Genomic DNA, 24,915 nt, shown 5'->3' on the forward strand with positions numbered 1-24,915 from the left:
GTTCACTCTCACTTCTAGCTTCAAAAAGCCCTAACTCCCTGTAGTTTCTAGCACATTCTCTCTCCTCTCAAGATTTTTGCATATACTGTTCCCTCTGCATAAAATACTCTTCCACCCTCTTTGCAGGTTCAGGCTTCAGCTTAAACCTCACTATCTTTCAAGAAATCTTTTAGGGTCTGTATTAGTCTATTCTCACACTGCTGTAACGAACTACCTGAGGCTCATGCCTGTAATCCCAGCACTTTGGGAGGCTGAGGTGGGTGGTTCACCTGAGGTCAGGAGTTCAAAACCAGTCTGGCCAACATGGTGAAATCCAGTCTCTTCTAAAACTACAAAAAAATTAGCCGGGTGTGGTGGCACATGCCTGTAATCCCAGCTACTTGGGAGGCTGAGGCAAGAGAATGGCTTGAACCTGGGAGCCGGAGGTTGCAGTGAGCTGAGATTGCACCATTACATTCCAGCCTGGGGGACAAGAGTGAAGCTTCGTCTCAAAAAAAAAAAAGTACTACCTGAGACTGGGTAATTTATAAAGAAAAGAGGTTTACTTGGCTCACAGTTCTTCAGGCTGTACAGGAAGCTTGGCTGAGGAGGCCTCAGGAAACTTACAATCATGGCAGAAGGCGAACAGGAAGGATGAAAACTCACTCCTTATCACAAGAACAATAAGGGGGAAATCTGCTCCCATGATCCAATCACCTCCCACCAGGCCCCGCCTCCAACACTGGGGATTATAATTCCACATGAGATTTGGGCAGGGACACAGATCCAAACCATATCAGGGTCCCACAAAAATGTTTTGATTTCTTTCAAAATCAGAAGAAAAAAAGCAAATTTTTAATTCCAAGAAAATGTTTGAATGTATAATTTTAATATATTTGTCTTTATATCAATGCAGTTGTAAAATATAATTTGTAATATTTTTCATGGAGGAAGGGGCCTGTGAAAGCAAGTGTACTAAGGGCCCATGAAAGTTGTAATGTGGCCCTCCTCCTGTTGGCTCCAATAGCTCATTGCAGTCATAGCCCTTCCTGCACCACATCTTAACTGCTGGGCACCTGATGGTCTCTCCCAGCTGAGAGGCACCCCGGAGGGCAGGGCCTGTTCCCTTTGTGTCCACAAATACAGTCTGAATACAGCCTGGTGCTAACTGCAGGGTTATATGATGTGATCCTCTCATTCCCAGTAAAGATAAGGGTGCAGGTCCTGCCTGGCTCCCTTATCTTTATTCACCTTTGTCTATCCTTATCTACCTCTCACCCGGTGTACTGTCTTGGTTCCAATGCTAGGTATATGTGACTTGGAGCAACTGACTTAATCTCTCTAAATCTCAGTATTACCATCTGAAAAGTGGAGCAATAATAAGTTCTTGTGAAGTAAATGAAAGAATACACCACCTATGGAAGGCTTAGAGCAGCTCCTGTCGTGTAGTAAGCACTCAATAATTATTACGTATTATTGTTGTTGTTGCTCTGGTCAATTAGTGTCCTATCTCTCCCAGAGATACCTTCATTTAAGAACTGGCTCTTGGAGAAGAGAAAAAATTACTTATCCCCACCCCCACCCCCTGCTCCCCAATGATCACCTCTAATGGAATTTCAGGCTGTGTAGGAGAAGATGATCAGAAGCAAAGAGACCTTCTCATAGCCTCAAATCATTTTCTATGGCCTCCACCTGGGTAGTTTATGGAGAGGGGGCAGGGCAGGGCCTATTACGGGGAAAAGGCACAGATATTAGAGTCTAACCCATTGGGTTCAAATCCTGAATCCAACTTTTCCAACCATTACCTACACTCTGCATTCCAATTCCTTAGCTGCACAGTGAGGTTCATAACAGCACCTACTTCATGGAGGGTCTGAGAGGATTCAGTGAGGTACCAAATGTGAATTAACATCTATTAATTTACTTGATCCTCATGACCTCTTAGTGTCCTCCTCACTTTAAACTGGAACCAGAGGTACAGAGAGACTAAGTAACTTGTCCAAGGTCACACAGTTGGTAGTTGTGGAAGCAGATAAAATTCTGGCAGGCTGGCCCCAGGGCCTTGTTCTTAACTCTATTTCTTTTTATCAGGAGGTTGATTCTCTTCTTTGTTCAGCATGGGGAAAAAGGTGTAGGGGCTAGCTAGAAAGTCGTGAGAAAAAAAAAAGCCTAGGTTCGTATCTCCAAGTCTTATCCCAAGAACACAGTGGTGCATACAAAGACGCTCAAGTGTAGCCTCATAGTTGCGATATTGAAGTCAGATGGCAGAAGGAATCGAAAAAGCCCATGGCAGGGAATGAATTCAGCCTGGGATCAGCCTTCTTTCCAAGGGCAGGGTGGGGGTGCAATGGTGGGTAGAGACACAGACAATTCAAAACTCAGATGGCCAGCTGAAGGGTGGGGAAAGGTGGAGTCCACCTTCTCTCGCCTGCCCTGCCCTCAGCCTGCCCAGTGCCCTCCTGCCGTGCTGCCCAAGAGAGCTCATTCCCTTCTCTGTTCCCTGGGTCTCTGCGGCCCCGCCCCCAGTGTAGCCTGTGGTGGGGAAGGGGGCCTCCCACCCCGCCCCCCAAAAGTGCTCTGGCCCCTCTCCCCAGCCACAGGGGTCTGCCCCCTCCTCCGCCTGGGCAGAGCTACCCAACATCTCCCACCCCCCAACCCCCACGCCCCACCTGGCCCCCCAACCTCAAGGTCTCTCTCACCCCCAACAGCAGGATCTGCCCATTCCCCCTCCTGCTAACCCCCTACAAGAGCTTAGCGCCCCGCCCCCGTCTTCTCCCGCCTCTCTCCCACCTGCGCGTAGGGCCTGGCCAGCCCGCTCCTGCGCTGCCCTTCGCAGCGACTCCTGGATCGCGTGGTCAGGCGCTATGCAGAGGTGGCCGACGCCGGCAGCATCTTCATGGACCACTTCACCGACCGTGACAAGCTGCGCCTGCTCTACACGCTGGCTGTCAACTCGCACCCCATCCTCCTACAGGTACGCAGCGACCTGGCAAGCCCTCTAGGTTGGGGGTCAATCTTGGACTCCCAGAAGCCGCCCTGGATTGAGCTCTCTCCCTCCTCTCACTGCATGTCTTGGGCCACTAGCCCGTGTTAGGACCTTTCTGGCATGTGTTGGCTTCTGCAGTGTGAAAGTGCTGTGGCTGCTGTGGAGGAAACAGGTGTGGGAGCCCAGAGCTGGGAGGGGGATGGGGATAGGAGGGAACAGTAGCCACCTTCACTGCCTGAGCAGCCCTGAAGGGCTTTGTGAAGGAGGCCAACTTTGACCTGTGCCTCAAAGATTAGTCAGATGGGACCGAGGTCAGGAAGTGGAGAAATAGCCAAAGATTGACCCACCCAGAGATGTACCTTGCAGCTATGCTTGGAAAGGAGGGGAAAACAAAGGAAGTAACTCCTAAATGTCCATACACAGGGGAATGGTCAAATAAATGAAGATGCATTAAGGGCCTGGAGATATACTGGTCAACAAGACAAGTATGGTGTCTCCTGCCTTCATGCAGCTTCCAGTCCAGTGGTAGAGACAGACACAATATGGAAACGAACACCCATAAAATACGTGGAGCCCAATCACTCCCACTGACCCTGACCTCAAGGGTAAGGACACAGGGGTCACATAAAGGACACAAAGGAAACTAGAAAGTGGGAGAGAGGATCTGGAAAAGGAGGGGGAGTAGAGTGAAAAGGAGGGGGAGTAGAGTGAGAAAGAGGGAAGAAGAGGAAGGCGAGGAGGAGAAGGAGGAAGAGGACTAAGAAAAAGAAGAGGAAGGCAGGAGAGGAGAAGAGGGAAAGGAAGGAGGAGAAGAGAAGGAATAGGAGGGGGGAAAGGTGCAGGTAGAGGAGGAAGAAGCCACAGCAAAGACAGTTAATGAACAGTGGCCAAAGGCATGATGATTGAATACATAATAACAGCTCTCTTTCACTGAGCACCTGCTGTGTGCCAGGCATTTCACTGAAGGTTTGATATTATCTCATTTAATGCTCACAGCCACCCCCTGAGAATATTATTATTGTCCCCTTTTCCAGATGAGATTCAATGGAGTTCTGAGATGTGAAGTGACTTGGCCCAAGTCACTTTTAGCCAACGTCAGCAATAGAACCCAAATGCAAAGTCATCTGCCTGCCCTCAGAGGCCACACTCTTCCCACTAAAACCTGCCTGGCGACATTGGCCTTTGAAATACTAGAGGAGGAAAAGGAATTGCAAGTTGTCCTGCACTCTCACAGATCTTTTCTCCCAGAAAAGATCTTGGCTACTTCTAGGCCTGGCTCCTGAGAGGCGTGGGATGAGAGCATGGGGCTGGGACTCAGCCCTGGGCTCTGCCCAGGAAGGGCAAGGCATGGAACCCGGGAGTGGCCGTGTGGCCACACCTGTAGACAACGACAGTAGGCCCAGGACTTCCCTCCGCGGTACACAGTAAGAAAGGTCCCCTCTGGGCCGGGTGCTGTGGCTCACACCTGTAATCCCAACACTTTGGGAGGCTGAGGTGGGCGGGTCACTTGAGGTCAGGAGTTCGAGACCAGCCCGGCCAACATGATGAAGCACAGTCTCTACTAAAAAATACAAAAAAAATTAGCCAGGCACGGTGGGACGCGCCTGTAAACTCAGCTACTCGGGAGGCTGAGGCAGGAGAATAGCTTGAACCCGGGAGGTGGAGGTTGCAGTGAGCCAAGATCACACCACTGCACTCCAGCCTGGGCAAGACAGCAAGACTCTGTCTAAAAAAAAAAAAAAAGAGGTCCCCTCTAGGCAGGGGAAACTCAAATGGGCATGGGTTCTTCACAATGCAGTGTGTGGGTTAAAATGGGCAGAGGACTGCAGAAAACCATCAGAGATGGGGATTACTTTATTTTTTAAAGAAGGAAAACAAGGAATAAAGTGCTGATATAGCCATTCTAGATATAGCTGCTTTAAGAAATAGTCAAGAAAAGGTTAGCCAGGATTCCTCCCCACTTTTCATCTCACAAATCCACAGGTTTGGACCTCTTACAAGGAGGCAGAGGAGACAGGTTGGGGCTTCATGCTTCCCTAGGCCAGTTTTAGGCTGTCTGGAAGGTTCCAGTTAGTTGGGGAACATCTGTATGATGTATGTAGCTACCCCAGCCAGACAGATTCACCCACGGCTGGCAAGAGAGAGGCTTAAGGACAGTACAGTAGTTCTCAAAACTTCAGTCACCCACAGACCACCCTTATGATTTTTGCCCTGTCCCACAACAAGGTACCTGTACTGTTTTATTTTTATATAAATACATATATACATATTTATTTTTTTTTGAGACAGAGTCTCGCTCTGTCGCCCAGGCTGGAATGCAGTGGCACGATCTCGGCTCACTGCAGCCTCTGCCTCCTGGGTTCAAGCGATTCTCCTGCCTCAGCCTCCAGAGTAGCTGGGATTACAGGCATGTGCCATCACTCCTGGCTGATTTTTGTACTTTTAGTAGAGACAAGGTTATGCCATGTTGGCCAGGCTGGTTTCAAACTCCTGTCCTCAAGTGATCCACCTGCGTCGGCCTCCCAAAGTGCTGGGATTACAGGCGTGAGCCACTGTACCCAGCCACTGTTATTTTTTAAAATATTTTTCTTTAGTAGCCAGGCATGGTGGCATGTGCCGGAAGTCCTAGCTACTCAGGAGACTGAGGTGAGAGAATTGCTTGAGCCTAGGAGTTTGAGGCTGCAGTGAACTATGATCATGCCACTGCACTCTAGCTTGCGTGGCAGAGCAAAACCTTGTCTCTTAAAAAAAAAAAAAAGTTTTGCTTTAAATCAGACTTAAGTTGATCCTCTATTATTTTTCCCATAGCCTCTTCCTAAACAGTGATATCTGTGAAATCTCAAATAATCCTATTTTTTTCAACTATACAACTCTTAAACATATTTCCCTGAATCCTCGATACTATCTAAAATTGTGGCAAGTCCATTAACATTCTCATACCCTGCTTGGAGGAACTCTGTTGAAATGCACTCTACTACAAAGAAATGAAAGCAGCCTCCTTTTCTGAATCTTCCCATCAGTAATATAATTAAAAAATGGGGAAGGGGAGGGATGGGGCATTGCCATGTTCCAAGAGGTATAAAAAAGGTTGAGAGACACTTCGCTGACATGTTTTGAGATCCTGATCTTTCTGTACTTGCAGTGAGGGACAGAGATAGACAGATGATAGATGATAGATAGATAGATACAGATAGATAGATAGATGATAGATGATAGATAGATAGATGATAGATAGAGATAAAGATAGAGATAAATAGATGATAGATATAGATAGATGATAAATAGATGATAGATAGATAGATAGATGATAGATGATAGATAGATAGATGATAGATGATGATAGATAGATGATAGATAGATAGATAGATAGATAGATAGATAGATAGATAGATATAATAGACAGATAGAGAGCTGTCACCAGATTTTTCTCTCTAATCCTCCTCCTTCTGGCTTGGCAGATCTTCCCTGGGGCTGAGGGATGGCCGCTGCCCAAGTACCTGGGCTCCTGTGGCAGATTCCTCGTCAGCACCAGCACCAGACCGCTGCAGGAATTCTATGATGCACCCCCAGATCAGGCAGCCGACCTTGCCTACCAGCTCCTGGGTGTCCTGGAGTCTTTGAGGAGCAACGATTTGAACTATTTATTCTACTTCACCCATATTGATGCAGGCATGTTCGGTGTCTTTAACAACGGGCGTCTGTTCATCCGGGATGCCAGTGCAGTGGGCGTCATCGACAAGCAGGAAGGTACTCAGCATGGGCCTGGCTGAGCAGCTGTCAGAGGGAAAGTCAGGGTGACAGGAGCTAGGGAGGCGTGGCCAGGGGTCATGCTATTGGGCCTTTCCCATCTCTGCATGTCATAGTGAGAGACACTCAAGTTCGGAGAATGTTAGATTTCATGTAAAATGTCCCTCACTCCTATTTGAATTTCTACTCTAACTCCATCTCCAAAGGGGAAGTGGATTTGACCTTGTCCATGAGAAGCATTGTGCATAGTGGCACAGCCCCAGCCGCACCCTCCCAGGGCAGTGCTGTTGTGCAATTGGGTCTATGTGGCCCAGGGACCTGCCTTGCCCCTCCTTTCTCTCTCTCTCTCTTTCTCACTCTCTCTCTCTTTCTCTCTCTCTCTCTCCTCTCTCTCTCTCACACACACACAAACACACACACACACACACACACAACTTTTGGGTCCATCTCCCACTCAGAGTCTTTCTCATCAGATGCTTTTACCCTTTATCTAAAACTTAAATATCAGGCTGATTCACTGGTATATTTTGCAATCCATTTTGGCACAATTGCTCTTTATAAAGTTTTCAAAGTAAAAAAGCATGGAACCAAATGAGGTGGATGACTGAATTGTGTTTCTCACTATGTGTAAAGTTTCATTCAGGGTTCTAGAACCCTTCGAACACCCTAATCTCTAATGCTGACCAAATTTTCTGAGCCCAATAAGAGGACAAAGGATTTTATTTTCTAATTTCTGATTTTATTTGTATGCAAAAGCCTACAAAAATAGACAAATTAAACCACACTTATTTATTTCCTGATTTGCCTTTATTAAGAAGAATCAAATTAGAAGAAATGAGGCTGATTCCAGAATATTCCGGATATGTAAACCATGAAACGTCAGTCACACTACAACTCATTGAATACATATTTGGGATTACTTGTTTTTTCTCCTAACTTTGCATTTTATTTTGTTTTTCATTTTTGTTTTTGTTTTTGAGACAGAGTCTCACTCTGTCGCCCAGGCTGGAGTGCAGTGGTGCAATCTTGGCTCACTGCAACCTCCGCCTCCTGGGTTCAAGCGATTCTGCTGCCTCAGCCCCCTGAGTAGCTGGAATTACAGGCGCCTGTCACCACACCCGGCTAATTTTTGTATTTTTAGTAGAGACGGGGTTTTGCCATGTTGGCCAGGCTGGTCTCGAACTCCTGACCTCAGGTGATCTGACCATCTCAGCCTCCCAAAGTGCTGGGATTACGGGTGTGAGCCGCCGCGTCTGGTCCTCACTTTGCATTTTAAAGGCGCAAATGAAACCAGTCCCAATAATTTCCTGAGTTCCCTAATTTAGTAATAATGAGAGTCTAACAATATGGATGTGATCTCCGCAATTATCAGCCTAACTTCTGGTAGGAGTAAGTGGATTTCCATGCCCAGGCCTCACTCTATTGTAGCAGAGTGGATTCTTTCCACGTGGTTCTCAAAAGGAGCCACTGTGTCCCTGAGTCCTAAATCTCCTGGGAAATGCTAGGAGACTATACTAGTTCACCCAGTAATTTTTTTTTTTTTTTTTTTTTTTAGATGGCGTTTCACTCTGTTGCCCAGGCTGGAGTGCAGTGGTGCAATCTTGGCTCCCTGCAACCTCTGCCTCCCAGGTTCAAGCGATTCTCCAGCCTCAGCCTCCTGAGTAGCTGGGATTACAGATGCAGGCCACCACACCCGGCTAATTTTTGTATTTTTAGTAGAGATGAGGTTTCACCATATTGGCCAGGCTGGTCTGGAACTCCTGACCTCAAGTGCTCTGCCCGCCTCAGCCTCCCAAAGTGCTGGGATTACAGGCGTGAGCCACCGTGCCCGGCGCCACCCAGCAATTTTAATTAGTGGTGCCCTCCCTCAAGGAGCACAGGTGGCAGGGTGTGTAATATTTCCCATTTCTTTTCTAGGCAGCCAAGAAGCCACCGGGGCAGGAGAGAATAAAGACATTTTTAGCTGCCTGGTTTCCGGCTGCCAGGCCCAGCTGCCCTCCTGCGAAAGCATCTCTGAGAAGCAGAGCCTGGTGCTGGTGTGTCAGAAGTTGCTGCCTCGACTTCTCCAGGGGAGGTTCCCCTCCCCGGTGCAAGACGACATAGACTCCGTTCTTGCTCAGTGTGGGGACAGCACCCGCCCAGACCCGGAAGTCCTTGGGGCCGCCAGCCGGCTGAAAGACATCTTGAGGCCCCTGAGAACGTGTGACTCCAGATTTGCCTATCGTTACCCAGATTGCAAATATAACGATAAGTTCTGAAGGGCTGGTGTCTAGCTGGCCTTGGGGACAATGTGCTTGGCTCTCCATTCTCCCAGTCGGGTTGCTGCAAGGTTAAAAGAAGCAGCACTTTTTTAAAGATGAGAAGAAAGGCACATTCATTTCTTAGGGACTGAGAGGGGAGTTGTGAGATACCATGTGGCTGTCTCTGCTGGCTGGGACGTCCTGGCAAAGCCCGGGGTGGGCATCAGAAGACCTGGGTATGGACGCTCACTCAATGTCTGTGAGCCTCAGATTCCTCTATTCTCCACCAGACTCTCCTGAGGGTGAAAGAAGACAGAGATGGAGCCACCATCGAGCGTATATCCCAAGCATGAGTCTTGGGACACATGCTCACCATCTCCATCCCAGGTGGTGACAAAGTGTGTTCTGGAAAAGCACAGAGGCGGGGAGCATGAGAAAGAGCCGATCAGGCCAGGAGGCTGGAGTGGAGGGAAGGCAGGGGAAGGACAGGCTCCCTGCCACTACCACTTTAGACTCGGACAAGAGGGGCCCCCTTCCTGCTCCCTATGGCCCTGTGTCACTCCCCACACCATCGCGGGATGAGGAGACTGCAGGCCAAGGGGACATGCCTGCCACCACCTAGAGCCTGGTACCTGAGGCTCCATACACCTGCACATGGGGCTTCTCCTGGTGTGGGAAGAAGCCAGGGGTAAGAAGAAAAGGGGGGCTGGCGGGGGACCCATGTGTTAGCCCAAGTCCACCAAGAATATGTGTCAAGATAGAGTGAACGGAACAAAGATGTGTTAGGGGAAATGCTTGTGTGTGAGGAAAGAAGGAGGGACCGGAAAAGATTGGGAGGACCAGTAAGTGGAGCTGCAAGCTGAGCCCCGGTGAAGCAGAGAATGTCTGGCAGGAGCTTGCTAAGCTCAAAATCAAAGAAAGGTTCAGCAAGGCTGTCAGGGTGTCCTCAAAGCAAAGGCAGCCATCAGAAGAGCCCCGTGTCTCCCACAAATAGACCCCGTTAGCATCCCTGCTGCACTCAGTGGTTGGCGGAAACAGCAAAGATAGATTTCAGAGCACAGCAGCAGGGGTCCCTGGTCAGCCCCGCTCCCTAGAGCAGGAGATCTTGAGTGGGAGAACATTTCGTTGTAGCCACAGCTGAGGCCCTGGACCAGCTCTCTCCACACCACGTGCTCCGAGTTGGGACTCTAAGGAGTCTAGGAATTTTCATTCAAACTTGGCCTTACAGGTCACTCATCAGAAAAATATTTTTTTCAAGGTCAACCAATAGAACATATTTTATTCAACAGTTTGTTAGTTTGCTTTTTAAATATTTAGCCACATGGTATGTAGGCTTCCATGTACACTCTTGCCCTGGTGCCTGAAACATAAGCAGGGGGTCTTCTGTTCATTTGCCCAGCTTCCCTGCCAGCCTTTAAGCCCAGGAACCTCTCAGTCTACCTCCTCTTTTCTACCTCTGAATCCCCACCTTTAAAGTCAGAACAGGCCAGGCACAGTGGCTCGCACCTGTAATCCCAGCACTTTGGGAGGCTGAAGTGGGTGGATCACTTGACATCAATAGTTCAAGACCAGCCTGGCCAACATGGTGAAAACGCATCTCTACTAAAAATACAAAAATTAGCCAGGTGTGGTGGCGGGCGCCTGTAGTCCCAGCTACTCGAGAGGCTGAGGCAGGAGAATTGCTTGAACCCAGGAGGCAGAGGTTGCAGTCAGCCAAGATCACGCCACTGTACTCCAGCCTGGATGACAGAGCGAGACTCCGTCTCAAAATAAATAAATAAAAATAAAGTCAGAACACCTGGCTTAACAGGCTTCACTGTGCAGATGAGGAAACTGAGGCCCAGGGAGGAAGAGTGATCTGCGGAGATATTTCCAGAACCCCTGCAAGCTGAGCCCCAGTGAAGGAGAGAAAGTCCGGCAGCAGCTTGCTAAGCTCAAAATTGAAGAAAAGTTCAGCAAGGCTGTCAGGGTGTCCTCAAAGCAAAGGCAGCCATCAGAGGAGCCCGTTGCTAATAGGAGGCTCCTATTGCCCTCCCCTTCAGCCTCTGACTTTCACCTGTGCTACCCAATTCTGGGGCCTTCACTCCCATTCAAAAATGGAACCCAGAAAAGCCTTATTTTGTGGAGTACCTGGTTCCCTTTTGGGTTTGTCTCTTGACTGCTACAGGCACTGCCACAGGGCAACCATGACAGTGAAGATGACTGGCCAAGCTTGTGGACTGGCCAGCAAGCTTGGGCTGCCTGAGACGCTTCGAAATGGCTGCCTTCTGGCTTGGTCTGGAGGGTGAAGACTGACCACCCTTCCCACATGCACAGTCACAGTCCCTCTCCTGCTGGCCTGACTGCAGCTGTCCTCCCAGCTGGCCACCTGACCAGAAACCAGGAGAGAGGCCACAGCCTCCAGACCCTCCAGAGTCCCACGGAGGAAGAAGGCTTACCAGAGAGACCCTCTGATGCTTGAGCCAGGCCCCAGCCCTTCTCCCTGCGTCCAGGTGTGTTTCCACCGCAAAATGCCTCCACACAATGAGTGACTTTGGCCCTGCGTGGGCCAGCATGTGGTCTGAGGTAACCCTCCAATCCTTCCACCACACATCTGTCCACCTGCACGGGTTCAAAGTGAGCACTTGCCCTCTTCTCTCCTCCAGACCAGTCGCCTGAAACTCTGAGCAACATTCCTTCAAAACCATCATGTAACCCTTGGTGATGCTGAGTCCAGACAGGAAATGCAGACTTGGGACCCACCTGTATCAGCAGAAAGAGACCTTGTGCCCCATTTGTCCGAGTCCCAGGACAGAGCCAATGAGAAAACTGGTGAGCTGTCCCCCGAGGAGCTGTAGGGAGATTGGTTTTTAGTATAAATTACAATAAAATTTTGTGTATGTGTACAGCTGTGTTCACATCCACAGTGTAAGCTGTGATATGGTTTGGATGTTTGTCCCCTCCAAATCTCATGTTGAAATGTGATCCCCAGCATTGGAGGTGGGGCCTGGTGGGAGGTGATTGGGTGATGGGGGAAGTTGCCTCATGAATGACTTGGTGCCCTCCCAGAAGTGATGAGTTCTCGCTGAGCTCACTCAAGATCTGGTTGTTTAAAAGAGTGTGGCACCTCCCTCCCCCAACTCTCCCTCTCACTCCCGCTCTCACCATGTGACACACCTGCTCCCCCTTCACCTTCCACCGTGATTGGAAGCTTCCTGAGGCCCTTACCAGAGCAGATGCCAGCCCCACACTTCCTGTACTGCCTGCAGAACCATAAGCCAAAATAAGGCTCTTTTCTTTATCAATTACCCAGCCTCAAGTATTTCTTTATAATAATACAAAATGGCCTAATACAAGCTGAGTGCTAAGGAGAGCAGGGCAGATGTCAGGCAGGCCCTGCGTATGCTTAGGAGTGGCCTAGAAATAGTTCCCCAGCTAGTGGCTTTTCCTAGGTTCAGGAGATCACAGAGTCCTTTTCTCATACACCTTCACGACAGAGCAGATGTTCTCGTCAACATGCCTGAAGACCACAGGCCCCACTCAGCTGCCTTCAGGGAACATTTCCCCCCTCCCCTCAGCCACCTGCTAACCCCCACTCACCCTGTGGTGGACACAGAGCTGAGCCACCCAGCTCTCCCTTCAAGAAACAATGCTCTTCCCAGCGTGGCAGCGTGGTTGGCACGCAGCATTAAGCCATCAGGCCCTTCTGGCTCTGCCTCAGCTACACAGAGTGGCTTCACTCAAGGTCATACCCTTCCTAGGGCATATCTAGACCCAGTGACTAGGCATGGAGAGGTGTGAAGGCCCAGCAATTTTGGCCCATTGAGGGACAACTCTAACAGGCAATTCTCCTTCCAGAACTCCCCACCAAGCTGATCAAGACTCATGAGCCTGCCTCATAAGTTTAACGTCCCTCTGCCCATCCTGCTTCCTCTGCATTCTTTTTTCCTTTCTTTCTTTTTTTCTTTTTCTTTTTTTTTTTTTTTTGTGAGACAGGGTCTCACTCTGTTGCTAAGGCTGGAGTGGCACGATCTCGGCTCACAGTAGCCTCTGCCTCCTGGGTTCAAGCGATTCTCATGCCTCAGCCTCCTGAGTAGCTGGGGTTACAGGTATGTGCCACCACTCCCGGCTAAGTTTTGTTTGTGTGTGTGTGTGTGTGTGTGTTTTTAAGTAGAGATGGGGTTTCAACATGTTGGCCAGGCTGGTCTCAAACTCCTGGCCTCAAGTGTTCCCCATAGCAACCAGAGCAGATGCTGGGAAACTTCTTGCTGAGGGTAATGACTGCGTTCTTTAGCTCTTTTCACTTGGAGTACTTCATACACCATACTGGCCTTACATGGGATAGAGCCACTTCCTCAGGAACTGTGCCTTCCCCTCAATAGCCAGGAGACAGGAGAATCAACACTCCAGTGACTTCAGGCAGAAAGAAATTATGTGTTGTGTATTCTCAGTCCCCTGGAATTTGATTCGAGTCGTTAGGGTATTTTTCTGAATTATGTCAGCCATTGTCTTTAAGCCTGCAGGACAGGCTATGTAATTTGTGGCACCTGGTGCAAAATGAAAGCGTGAGGTCCCTTGTCCAACAATTATTAAAAATCGCAAGACAAAACAGCAGAACATTAAACCAAGCTCAAGCCGCCTGTGATTGCATTGGTTGCAGGTCCACAAAGCTGACCCCGGGTGCCTGTAAATACTAATTTTCCCTACTCTTGACATAGAGTGTTCTCAGCATTTGCTGGGGTCTCAGTTGACCTCCACATCCCAGGGGAATAGGTGTGGGACTAGCAGCAATATATAAAATATTTAGGCCGGGCACGGTGGCTCACGCCTGTAATCCCAGCGTTTTGGGAGGCTGAGGCAGGAGGATCACCTGAGGTCCGGAGCTCATGACCAGGCTGGCCAACATGGTGAAGCCCTGTCTCTACTAAAAATACAAAAATTAGCCAGGCGTAGTGGCACCTGCCTGTAATCCCAGCTACTCAGGAGGCTGAGACATGAGAATTGCTTGAACCCGGGAGGCAGAGTCTACAGTGAGATCACGCCACTGCACTCCAGCCTGGGCGACAGAGTGAGACTTCAACTCAAAAAAAAAAAAAAATTAAAATAAAATAAAAATAACAACCACCATGGGGCAAAGGAAATGACCTATGAAAACAGACTCCACCAGCTGCAGCCATCAGGAGAGCCAAACCACAGCCCTGCAGGCAAGATCTCCTTTTCAAACAAGGAAAGTGATTTCAGTGATTTGCACGAAATGACAATTTTTAGGTCTCCTGCTTTCCCAGTCCTCCCCTGTAGCATCTGACTTCTGCCTATAAGTGATTCCATGAGCCTGAACATTTCTTCTGGAGTTAAAATAAATACTTTGTTGGATGTGTGTTCTTTTTTGGAAAGATCTAGAGCTCTGGAATCAGACAGACCTAGTATCAAATCATGACTTTGCTGGTTACTGTGTAATTTTGGGCAGGTTACTTAGTCTTTCTGAGCCTCCTTTTACCCATCCATAAAACGTGGAGAAAAAGATTTATCCTTTCTGAGTCATTATCCTGTGTAAATAACATAACGTCCCTCAAGAGCCCGGCACACACGGGAGGTCGATATTTGAAGGCAAATGTAGGGAAAGAGCAGAGGGTCTGCCCGGGCAGAAACGGTCCCTGGCACAGCCAAGGCAAACGCAGCAGCATCTTGGGAGGGACTCTGGTCCCCACCCCAAGCCTCTACTTCCACTCAGAGGAGCCACCAGGAAGCCTCAGGCTGCTAGACAGTCTGACTGGGGCCATTTTTCTTCCCTCCCTCAGCCAAATTCTGGGTGGATCATGAATGGCAGCAGAGCAGCCACTAACCTTGGCTCCCCAGCCCAGCCCTCAGCCAGGCTGAGAAGCAGATAATGTTGGGGGCCTGAAGAAGTCCATCCATGCTCAGTAAGTGAAGAGAAACGAGGAATGCAGTTTGGCCCGTTGAAAACCACAGCCTCATTGCCAGTTCATGATGATGTGACTTTTCTGCCCACCTTGGGGCCTGTTGCTCACATATATTGGCACAGATGAGCTCACGTGCTCACATGCACACAAGTATACTCTCTGCTCTGTCCACACTCTTTTTTTTTCCCCCCCTTTTTTTTTTTTTTTTTTTTTGAGACAGAGCTTTGTCCAGGCTGGAGTGCAGTGGTGACACCATGCCTGGCTAATTTTTAAAAAATTTTTTGGGCAGGGCGCAGTGGCTCATGCTTGTAATCCCAGCACTTTGGGAGGCCGAGGCGGGCGGATCACGAGGTCAGGAGATCGAGACCACGGTGAAACCCCGTCTCTACTAAAAATACAAAAAATTAGCCGGGCATGGTGGCGGGCGCCTGTAGTCCCAGCTACTCGGAGAGGCTGAGGCAGGAGAATGGCGAGAACCCGGGAGGCGGAGCTTGCAGTGAGCCGAGATTGCACCACTGCACTCCAGCCTGGGCGACAGAGCGAGACTCCGTCTCAAAAAAAAAAAAAAAAAAAAAAAATTTTTTTGTAGAGGCAACAGGGTCTCACTCTATTGCCCAGGCTGGTCTCAAATTCTTTGGCTGAAACAATCTTCTTGCCTTGGCCTCCCTAAGTATTGGAATTACAGACGTGAGCCATAGCACCCGGCCATGTCTGCCTCTCTTTATGACATTGTTGAAAGACGGTCGTGGGCTGTGTGGGAGGGTCAACACACAGGAAGGGGCCATGGCATTTGCAGATATAATGACCCTTCAAAAAGGCAACTTAGGTGCAGCAAACCACCATGGCACATGTATACCTATGTAACAAACCTGCACATTCTGCACATGTATCCCCGAACATAAAGTACAATTTAAAAAAAAAAAAAAAAAAGGCAACTTAGGCCAGGCATGGTGGCTCACACCCATAATCCTAGCACTTTGGGAGGCCACGGCGGGAGAATCACTTGAGCCCAGAGTTCGAGACCAGCCTGGGTACTATAGTGAGACCCTATCTCTACCAAAAAAAAAAAAAAAAATTAGCAAGGCCCGGTGGTGCATGTGCCTGAAATCCCAGCTCCTCGGGAGGCTGAAGCTGGAGGATCCCTTGAGCCTGGGAGGTTGACGCTGTGATGAGCTGTGATTGCACCACTGCACTCCAGCCTGGAGCCTGGGTGACAGAACAAGACCTTGTCTCTAAAAATAACAAATGAAAAAAGGTAACAAAGTAATCGACCAGCAAAGGTAGGCTAGGCAGCCTGTGCAAGTGGCCCATCCATTACAGCTGTTTTAGAATCAAATAAGGAGACAGGAACACTCCTGTCCCAGTCAAGTGATCAGGGAATAGTGTCAGTCCTGTACAATGACTCTAGAGGGAGTGTGCCATTGCAGGGGGAGCACTGGCTCTGGAAGCAGACACGTGTGCCTTCAGATCCTGCACCAGTCCCTCTTCAAAAGTCAGTGCTTCAAAGTTGTTTATTGCCGTGGTGTTCATTGCAATTGAGTAATGAATAAGTAAATATTTGCAATGAATAAGCAAAGTTATTCATTGTAACTGTAAAATATCGGGACCAACCTATATGCCTGTACATAGGAGAGTGGTTGAAAAAACTACAGTTCATCTACACAGTGGAGGGCTGTGCAGCTGTACAAATGAATGAGGAAAAGCTCTCTGACCTGATAGGGAATGAATTGCAGGATACAGTGCTAAGTGAGGGGGAGAAAAGCAAAACACGAAAGCATATTTACAGGATGTTACCTTTCATATAAAAAAGAAGGGGATATAAGAAATCATTTAGGCCAGGCACAGTGTCTCACACCTGTAATCCCAGCACTTTGGGAGGCCGAGGCAGGTGGATCACTTGAGGTCAGGAGTTCGAGACCAGGCTGCCCAATAAGATGAAACCCCATCTCCACTAAAAATACAAAAAGTACCCAGGCATGGTGGTGCGAGCCTGTAATCCCAGCTACTCGGGAGGCTGAGGCAGGGGAATCGCTTGAACCCAGGAGGCAGAGGTTGCAGTGGGCCAAGATCGTGCCACTGCACTCCAGCCTGGGTGAGAGTGAGACCCTGTCTCAAAAAAATAAATAAATAAATCATTTATATATCTGCTCATTTGTAAAGCTCTGGATTGGATGCTGTCAGGGAGTGGGGGTAATTCTATGCTTGAATGTATCAATAAATCTTATCTATAGGACAGGAGAAATGAAGCATGGCTAAAGCTCTAATTAGTAAAGTCACAGCAGTCACTCCTATTCTCATACTAACCAGGATAAGGGGATGTTTCGGTCATTTCTGTTTGAACAATGTTCACATTGTTGTTTGTGTTCAGGCACGAGTACAGAGTGGCCTTGTTTTGTCTTGATCTATCTTGGTCACAGAGCAGCTTTGTTTGATGGCGTTCTGAGAAACTGTTTATGTTCAAAGAGACCACAAAGGCCAAGCTACAAGGGCCAAGCCAGCTCTGAGTGACACCGAGGGTAAGGCATAACTGATAATGCCAAGCCAGTTCCCAGCTGGCATGAGCTGCTTTTCTCTTTCTCAGTGGGACAACTGGTGAAATTGCAATAAAGTCTATAGATTAGTAAATAGCATTTTATCAGTGTTAATTTCTTAGTTTCAATCATTGCACTATGATTATGTAAGGTGTTAAGATGAAGGGAAGTTGGCCGGGAGCAGTGGCTCATGCCTGTAATCCCAACATTTTGAGAGGCCAAGGCAGGAGGATCCCTTGAGCCCAGAAATTCAAGACCAGCCTGGACAGCATAACAAAACCCCATCTCTATTTGTATCAAAAAAAAAAAAAAGAGGAGAAGTTGGGTGAAGGGTATAAAGGAACTCTGTATACTATTCTGGAACTTTTTTGTAAGTCTAAAATTATTCCAAAATAAAAATTAAAAAAAAAAAACTCAGTGTATGAAGTGGAAGAGGTTGACTTGCATATCCAGGCCATGCTGTATAAAACCAAATACATATATCTCAAAACACTAAAGCATTACCTGTGTGACAAGATGGTCCCGACAACACACAGAAATTGAGTAGGATTAAAAGGAAGATTCCGGGCTCCCATTTAGGTCTTATTCTAGGGTAATGTTCCTTGAGTAGATTCATCACTGCCTCGTTTTCACTGTTATTGCTCTTTCTCTCCCTTTCTTTTATTTAATTTGCCCAAGTGAATATGCCCATGCTAGAACCAGGACTGCCCCTACCACCCTGGAAAGCAACAGAGACCTGGGCCTTCCGCACGCTCACTTCCAATTCCTTCCCTTCTACACACAGACCACAGTGCCTCTTGTAGAGAGGACACCGAAAATGAGTTGAAACTCACCCCACACCCCACCTCGGCCCATTTAGCTGAATCCGACTTTCTGCCTCCTGCCCATACCTGGAGCTTCTCTCTAAAAAAAATCATCCTTTAAAGAGACTTGTGCCAAGCTGAGTTCATATTCCTCTTGTCAAAATAACAAATATTTTAATATTTCATTTGTGTAAGGGATCCTATGCAAGGCAGGCAAAAATTCAGGAAAAGAGGCAAGTCATGGAAACTTGGTGAGAATATAATCCTATTGAAAAGCAATTTGGCAAAGTTCATCAAGAGCCTCAAAAAGGATGGCACACTCTACCCAGTAATTCCACTTCTGGGATGCTATCCAAAGGAAGTCATCAAGAATGCAGAGAGATTTATGCACAGACTGGCTGTTAAAAATCATGGATTGAACACTTGTAACCCCTACTAAAATGAAAGTAAGTGGAATTTTTAATAGGCATAAACTACAAGACAGGAGAAAATGAGAGAGGAGAAAAATAGAAACACAATTTTGAAAGCTGGAAAGCAAATAACTTAGCAGGACCAAAAAAACTAAATCCTAAACTGGCAGCAAAGAATGCTGAGAACCAACCTGATTTATACCACAGAATCCCTCAAAAGGTTAAGGAATTAATGGCACTAGATCCCTCAGGAAATGAGGGGGAAGAGGTAGCTGAAATATGGATGAAGTTTAAAAGGCTGTTTTAAGCAGTTGGATCCGGTTCGATCTCCCTACTCCTCCTAGCCAGGTAATGGTCCTCCAAGACCAACAAAAGATTGGAGGCTCCTTTCCTAGACAGAGTCAATCAAAGGTCTTCAGGTATAATAAGGAGATATCGGGGCAGCAAGTCACACTGAAAACTAGTGGATCAAGGACTTGTGTGCACATTGGCTGTGGGCTCCCCATCTTCACCTGCACTGGCAGTCGGGCCCTCACCTCCAGGCAGGAGAATGGAAGAGAGAGCCCCCAGGGTAAAGAGCAAAAGACCTGTCATCAGAAGCCCCTCAACCACCCCTCCTACCCAGCCAGGTCTTCACGGGGAAGGTCACAGCTAGCAAACCCCACTGGCTTTCCAGAGCACCCAGTCATCTTTTTAATTTCCCACTCCTCTTATTTTCTGGGTTTTTTTCCCCCCTCTAACATTATTTCGAAATAATTTCAGGCCTTTAGAAAAGTTGAAGGAAAAATACAAACCCATATTCCCAATTGTTTGCTTCTTTCTTGTGTTTGCTTTATCATTCCCTCCCCTCCTCCATCTCTCTCTCCCTCCATGTATATTCCTCCTCATGCTCTCCCCCAACCACCCTGCCCAACTCCCACCCATTTTTTTCTGAGCCATTTTAGAGAAGTGACAGACGTGCGCCTAAATACTTCAGAGTATATATCCTAAAAACCAAATATAGTCCTACCTAACCAGTATGATTATCAGAATCAGGAGATGAATATTGATACAATGCTATTATCTAACTACAGCCTGTTGAAAGAAAAATTTTAGACAAATTAAATTTCATAGAGTTAACTGAGCAAACAACAATTTGAGAATCAGGCAGCACCAGAACCAGAATAGGTTGCCATATGGTTGGATAACATTTATGGACAGAAAAAGGAAAGTGTGGTAGAGAAAACGGAAGCGAGATACAGAAACAACTGGATTGGTTACAGCTCACTGTTTGCCTTATTTGCATAGGCTTAAACAGTTGGCCACCTGTGATTGGTTGAGACTCAGGCTACTTGTTACAAGAGTACTTTACAGTCTGTTTACACATCCAGTTAGGTTACAGTTCACTGTGTACAGAGAAACCTTTAGGCAAAACTAAATTGCTGGGTGTGGTGGCTCATGCCTGTAATCCCAGTAGTTTTGGAGGCTGAGGCAGGCAGATCACTTGAGGCCAGGAGTTCGAGACCAGCTTGGCCAGCAGGGCAAAACCCCATCTCTACTAAAAATACAAAAATTAGCCGGGTGTGGTGGCACATGCTTGTAGTCCCAGCTACTTGGAGGGCTGAGGCAGGAGGGTGGCTTCATCCCTGGAGGTTGAAGTTGCAGTGAGCTGAGATTGTGCCACTGCACTCCAGCCTGGGTGACAGAGCGAACATAAACTATGTAAGGAGGCAGCTTTAGACTAAACTTAATTTAACAAGCCCTTATGTAAATTTTGGCAATTTCACCAATAATGTCCTTCATAGAGATTCTTTTTTCCTGGCCCAGGATCCAATCCAGGATCACATATTGCATTTAATTCTTGTGTCTCTCTAGTCTCTCTCTCTCTTTAATCTGGAAAAGTTTCTCAGTCCTAACAGAAGATATTTGAGGTCAGTTTGTCCCATTTTTGGTGCTGAGGTCTGCTAGGTTTCTCCACTTAAAGTTAATACATAACTGAAGAGAAAATGCTTTGAGACTCTGTAAATATCCTGTATTCATCAAACTTCCACCCATTCATTTTAACATCATTGATGATTCTTGCCTGAATCAATTATTACTATGATGTTGCAAAATGGTGCTTTTCTAATTCTATTACTCCTTCTACATTTATTAGTCGACATTCTTTGGTTAAAAAAAGGAACTTTTCCTTTCCCCTACTTAGTTATTTATTAATACATTTATGTAAGCATGGAGTAGCAGATTCTTATTTTACGTGATGGATTATAATATATTCTTACCATTTATTTCAATGCTCCAAATTTTCCCATGTTTGACCGGTGGGAAAACTCCCAGAAAGTAGAGCAAAAAGTCAGTCTAAAAGCAAGAGGAAAAAAAATAATTACAGAATTAGTCCAAATAACAGGAGCTCCAAACACACACACACAGTGACAAACACACACAGACACAGACGTGTACATGAACACAGACATCATAAAGTGACAGAGGCACACACACAAAGACACGTAAACATCAAAGACACACACAGACACACAGACACAGAGATACAAACATACAGACACACACACAGAAGGAAATAAACAAGAAAATCTGATTTCCCATAATTAAAGGCCATTGGTGTTTCCATTGGAAGGACTTTTGGAATGCCCGTCACAATAGATATGGCAGGGACTGAAGGGGTGTCAAAAACACTAGAAGCCAGAAGACAATGACTTCAAAATTCTGAAGGAAAATTATTTTCAACCTTGAATTTACTTTTCCAAGCAAACCATCAATCAATTTTATATCTATGCTAACTATCAATTTCAGACATCTAAGTTCTCAAATATTTTTGTTTTCAAGCATCCTGTCTTAGGGAGGATTGCTAAGGATTGCTAAGGATATTGGAAGATATGCTCTATCAAAAGAGTGCAGTAGGCCAGGTGCAGTGGCTCATGCCTGTAATCCCAGCACTTTGGGAGGCCAAGGCAGGCGGATCACCTGAGGTCGGCAGTTCGAGACCAACCTGACCAACATGGAGAAACCCCATCTCTACGAAAAATACAAAATTAGCTGGGTGGGCGTGGTGGTGCATGCCTGTAATCCCACCTACTCAGGAGGCTGAGGCAAGGCAATCACTTGAACTCGGGAGGGGGAGGTTGCAGTGAGCCGAGATCACACCATTACACTCCAGCATAGGCAACAAGAGTGAAACTCTGTCTCAAAATAAAAAAAATTTTAAAAAAAAGTGTGCAGTAGACCAAGATAAAGGAGACCTGAGTTGTAGGAAACAAGGGCTCCAACACAGGAGAGAGGGGAATGGGATCCTAGGAGACAGCTGTGTACCAGGCATGGGCCCACCCCGTCCACAGGGGAGCAGGTCAGAAGGCTTCAAGAGCCATTCCTTCAGAAAGATGAAACCGTTAAAAACCCAATATATCTGAATGTTTGTTTGTTTGTTAGTTATAGAGACAGGATCTAGTCTAGCTCTATCTCCCATGCTAGAGTACAGTGGTGTGATCATAGCTCACTATAACCTCAAACTCTTAGGCTCAAAGGATCCTCCCGCCTCAGCCTCCTGAGTAGCTGGGACCACAGGCGCACACCATCAGGCCCAACTAATTTTTTAATTTTTCGTAGAGACGCAGTCTTGCTCTGTTGCCCAGGCTGGCCTCAAGCAATCCTCCCGCATCAGCCTCCCAAAGTGCTGTGATTATAGGCGTGAACTATGCCTGACCTATGTCTGACTTTTTTGAGAGAAGATTTAGACAACTAGTGAAGAATTTGGATTTGAACTCATGATAAATACATAGAAAACCAAGTAAGGCACTAACAACCCAATAAAGAACTTCTGAGAAACAAAAATATACGCAGGAAAGAAAAAGTGGGCCTTGTAGACCTCATGGCCCAGCTTTGAATGGTGTTGACATAACCATAGTTATTTAAACATAAAATACCGATTTAACCAAATAATGATATATTGATATTGGGAGTATGGGAAGGATGTGCCTGGGAAGAGGGGGCCAGGAAGAAGAAAAATAAAGCAAAGCAAATCATCTTCCGTGGGGAGATTCAATAGACAATGCCTACAATGGAAAAAAATTGAGAAGTTTCCATTCAAACCCGTTATTTAGAAAAGTGGCAGTAAGTATGCAACGTAATTAGCTAAAAGATGTAGTGTGGCAAGGCAAATGGTGAAGGAGAGTTGAGAGATTGCTGGGTTTTGTAACAAACACTGCAGATCCGTATGTCTCTCCAGACTATATATTATCTATAACTTTGCTAAAAAACATTTGTAAATGCAACACTAAAAATTTTTCAAATAAAATAAACAGGAGATTTATGCATTGAAATTATAATTACATCATTATTTTAGATAACAAAGAGTTGTATATAATTTACATACCCAAGAGTGGAGAAATGGCTAAGTAATTATAGTGGTATCCACACAATTATATATACAACTAAATTAAAATACTTCTTATAGAGAAGTTATAATGCAATAAGAAAATGCTTATGACCAAATGCTAAATGAAACCAACAGGTCACAAAATGTTCTACAGACGTCAAGCTCTTTTTGTTTTTGTTTCTTGTGTTTGGCTTCTTTTTTTTCAATAAATAGTTTTGCACAGAAATAAGACTGGAAGTAAAGACACCAAAATATTAACAGTGGTTGGATTTAGATCATGTGGCTTTTGATTCTTTAAAAATTATTTTTACTCTTCTGTCTTTAACAAGTATTCTTTTGGAGCATATTATATGTGTGTGTGTGTGTGTGTGTGTGCATGTATATATATATATATAAATATATATATATATATAGAGAGAGAGAGAGACAGAGAGAGAGAGAGAGAAGAGACAAGGTATTGCTTTGTTGACTGGGCTGGTCTCGTACTTCTGGACTCACATGATCCTCCCACCTCAACCTCCCAAAGTTCTGGGATTACAGACATGAGCCACTGCACCCAGCCAAAAAATATTTTTTGTTTATTATATATTAATAATATTAATGTTTTCGTTATATAAAAATATCAACATGGTCTAAGAAAACAATGAAAATCATCCAGGTGTATTGCTTTTATTATGAAAAAAAATAAAGACGTTTTTGAAGCGTGGGAATTTCTCCACTGTGAGAAAAAAGCAGCCATACCCGCGACAGTTTGGCCAATGAAGACTTGACCAAGGCCTTAGCCTTGACGTTGAGACAGACTTCATCTAAGGCAGCAGTATTACTATTTTGTCAAACTGAGATAAAACCTGATAGAATTGTTGTGCATGCCTTCATAATGGCTAAATACGAAAAAAAAATCTGAACCAGTTTTGACATTTATTTTCAAGTCCCAGGAACTAAAAAAAAAAACCCAACAACACAAAGTTTCAGAAAAATTTCAGAAACTGGGTAACTAACAATGAAAGCTGGAAAAAATGATTTTCACATTGTTCATTCGTTTTGTTTTACTTGCTTCAGTCTTAAATCTGCAGCTTGCTTTTCCTGGATTTCCATTTGACGGTGTGCTGCTTCTTAGAGTCATGACTTACATATTATTAGTCCATTTTCAGTCTGCTGATAAAGACATACCTGAGACTGGGTAATTTATAAAGAAAAAGAGGTTTAATGGACTCACAGTTCCACGTGGCTGGAGAGGCCTCACAATCATGGCTGAAGGCAAAAGGCATGTCTTACATGGTGGCAGACAAGAGAATGAGAGCCAAATGAAAGGGGAAACCCCTTATAAAATCATCAGATCTCGTGAGATTTATTCACTACCACGAGAACAGTATGGGGGAAACCGCCCCCATGATTCAATTATCTCCCACCAGGTCCTTCCCACAACATGTGGAAATTATGGGAGCTACAATTCAAGACGAAATCTGAGTGGAGACACAGCCTAACCATATCAACTTGTATGGGGAACTAGAGTTTATATCACCTTTGCATATTCATAGAAAAGGAGGAGGGGGCAAGACTGATATGTATAAGTAATTTTTGTTTAGGTTGCATATGGACAATTTTTGCTTACTGTTCTGTTAAGAGTAATTGTCCACACAGATGTCCACAATAGAGCTTTTCATGGATAGATGCATGAAAAATACATGTTGAATGCATGAAAGGGGAGAGAAGGAGGAAAAAACAGAGGGAGAGAGAAATCCGACTTGCCATCACACCATCAGGACCAACAGGAGGAATCAAACAGAAGCAGGGACAACTCTAGGCTGAATGAAAGGGAACACATGATGTCTGCTCATTGAACATGTAGCTCACTGTAGACGGAGCAACCAAGCAACACAACAGTGTTAGTGGGAGCTAGGAATGTGGCAGGATAGAGGAAAGGGGAGGGGAGAAAAATCGAGAGCTGTGTTC

The 24,915-nt window shown here is 46.2% G+C and overlaps 1 protein-coding gene across 1 annotated transcript in view; it reads left to right on the forward strand.

Moving 5' to 3' along the window:
* DIPK2B (divergent protein kinase domain 2B) overlaps positions 1-12,239 on the forward strand; it is a 56,624-nt gene extending 44,385 nt beyond the window's left edge. Inside the window, exons 3-5 of the mRNA XM_003271026.3 lie at positions 2,780-2,953; positions 6,424-6,712; positions 8,630-12,239. Of these exons, the coding sequence (XP_003271074.1) occupies positions 2,780-2,953; positions 6,424-6,712; positions 8,630-8,970 (804 nt within the window). The 3' untranslated portion in view covers positions 8,971-12,239. The remainder of the gene's footprint in view (positions 1-2,779; positions 2,954-6,423; positions 6,713-8,629) is intronic.
* The last annotated feature ends 12,676 nt before the right edge of the window (positions 12,240-24,915 follow it).

Source organism: Nomascus leucogenys, chromosome X, assembly GCF_006542625.1.
Source record: "Nomascus leucogenys isolate Asia chromosome X, Asia_NLE_v1, whole genome shotgun sequence".
Taxonomy (NCBI): domain Eukaryota; kingdom Metazoa; phylum Chordata; class Mammalia; order Primates; family Hylobatidae; genus Nomascus; species Nomascus leucogenys.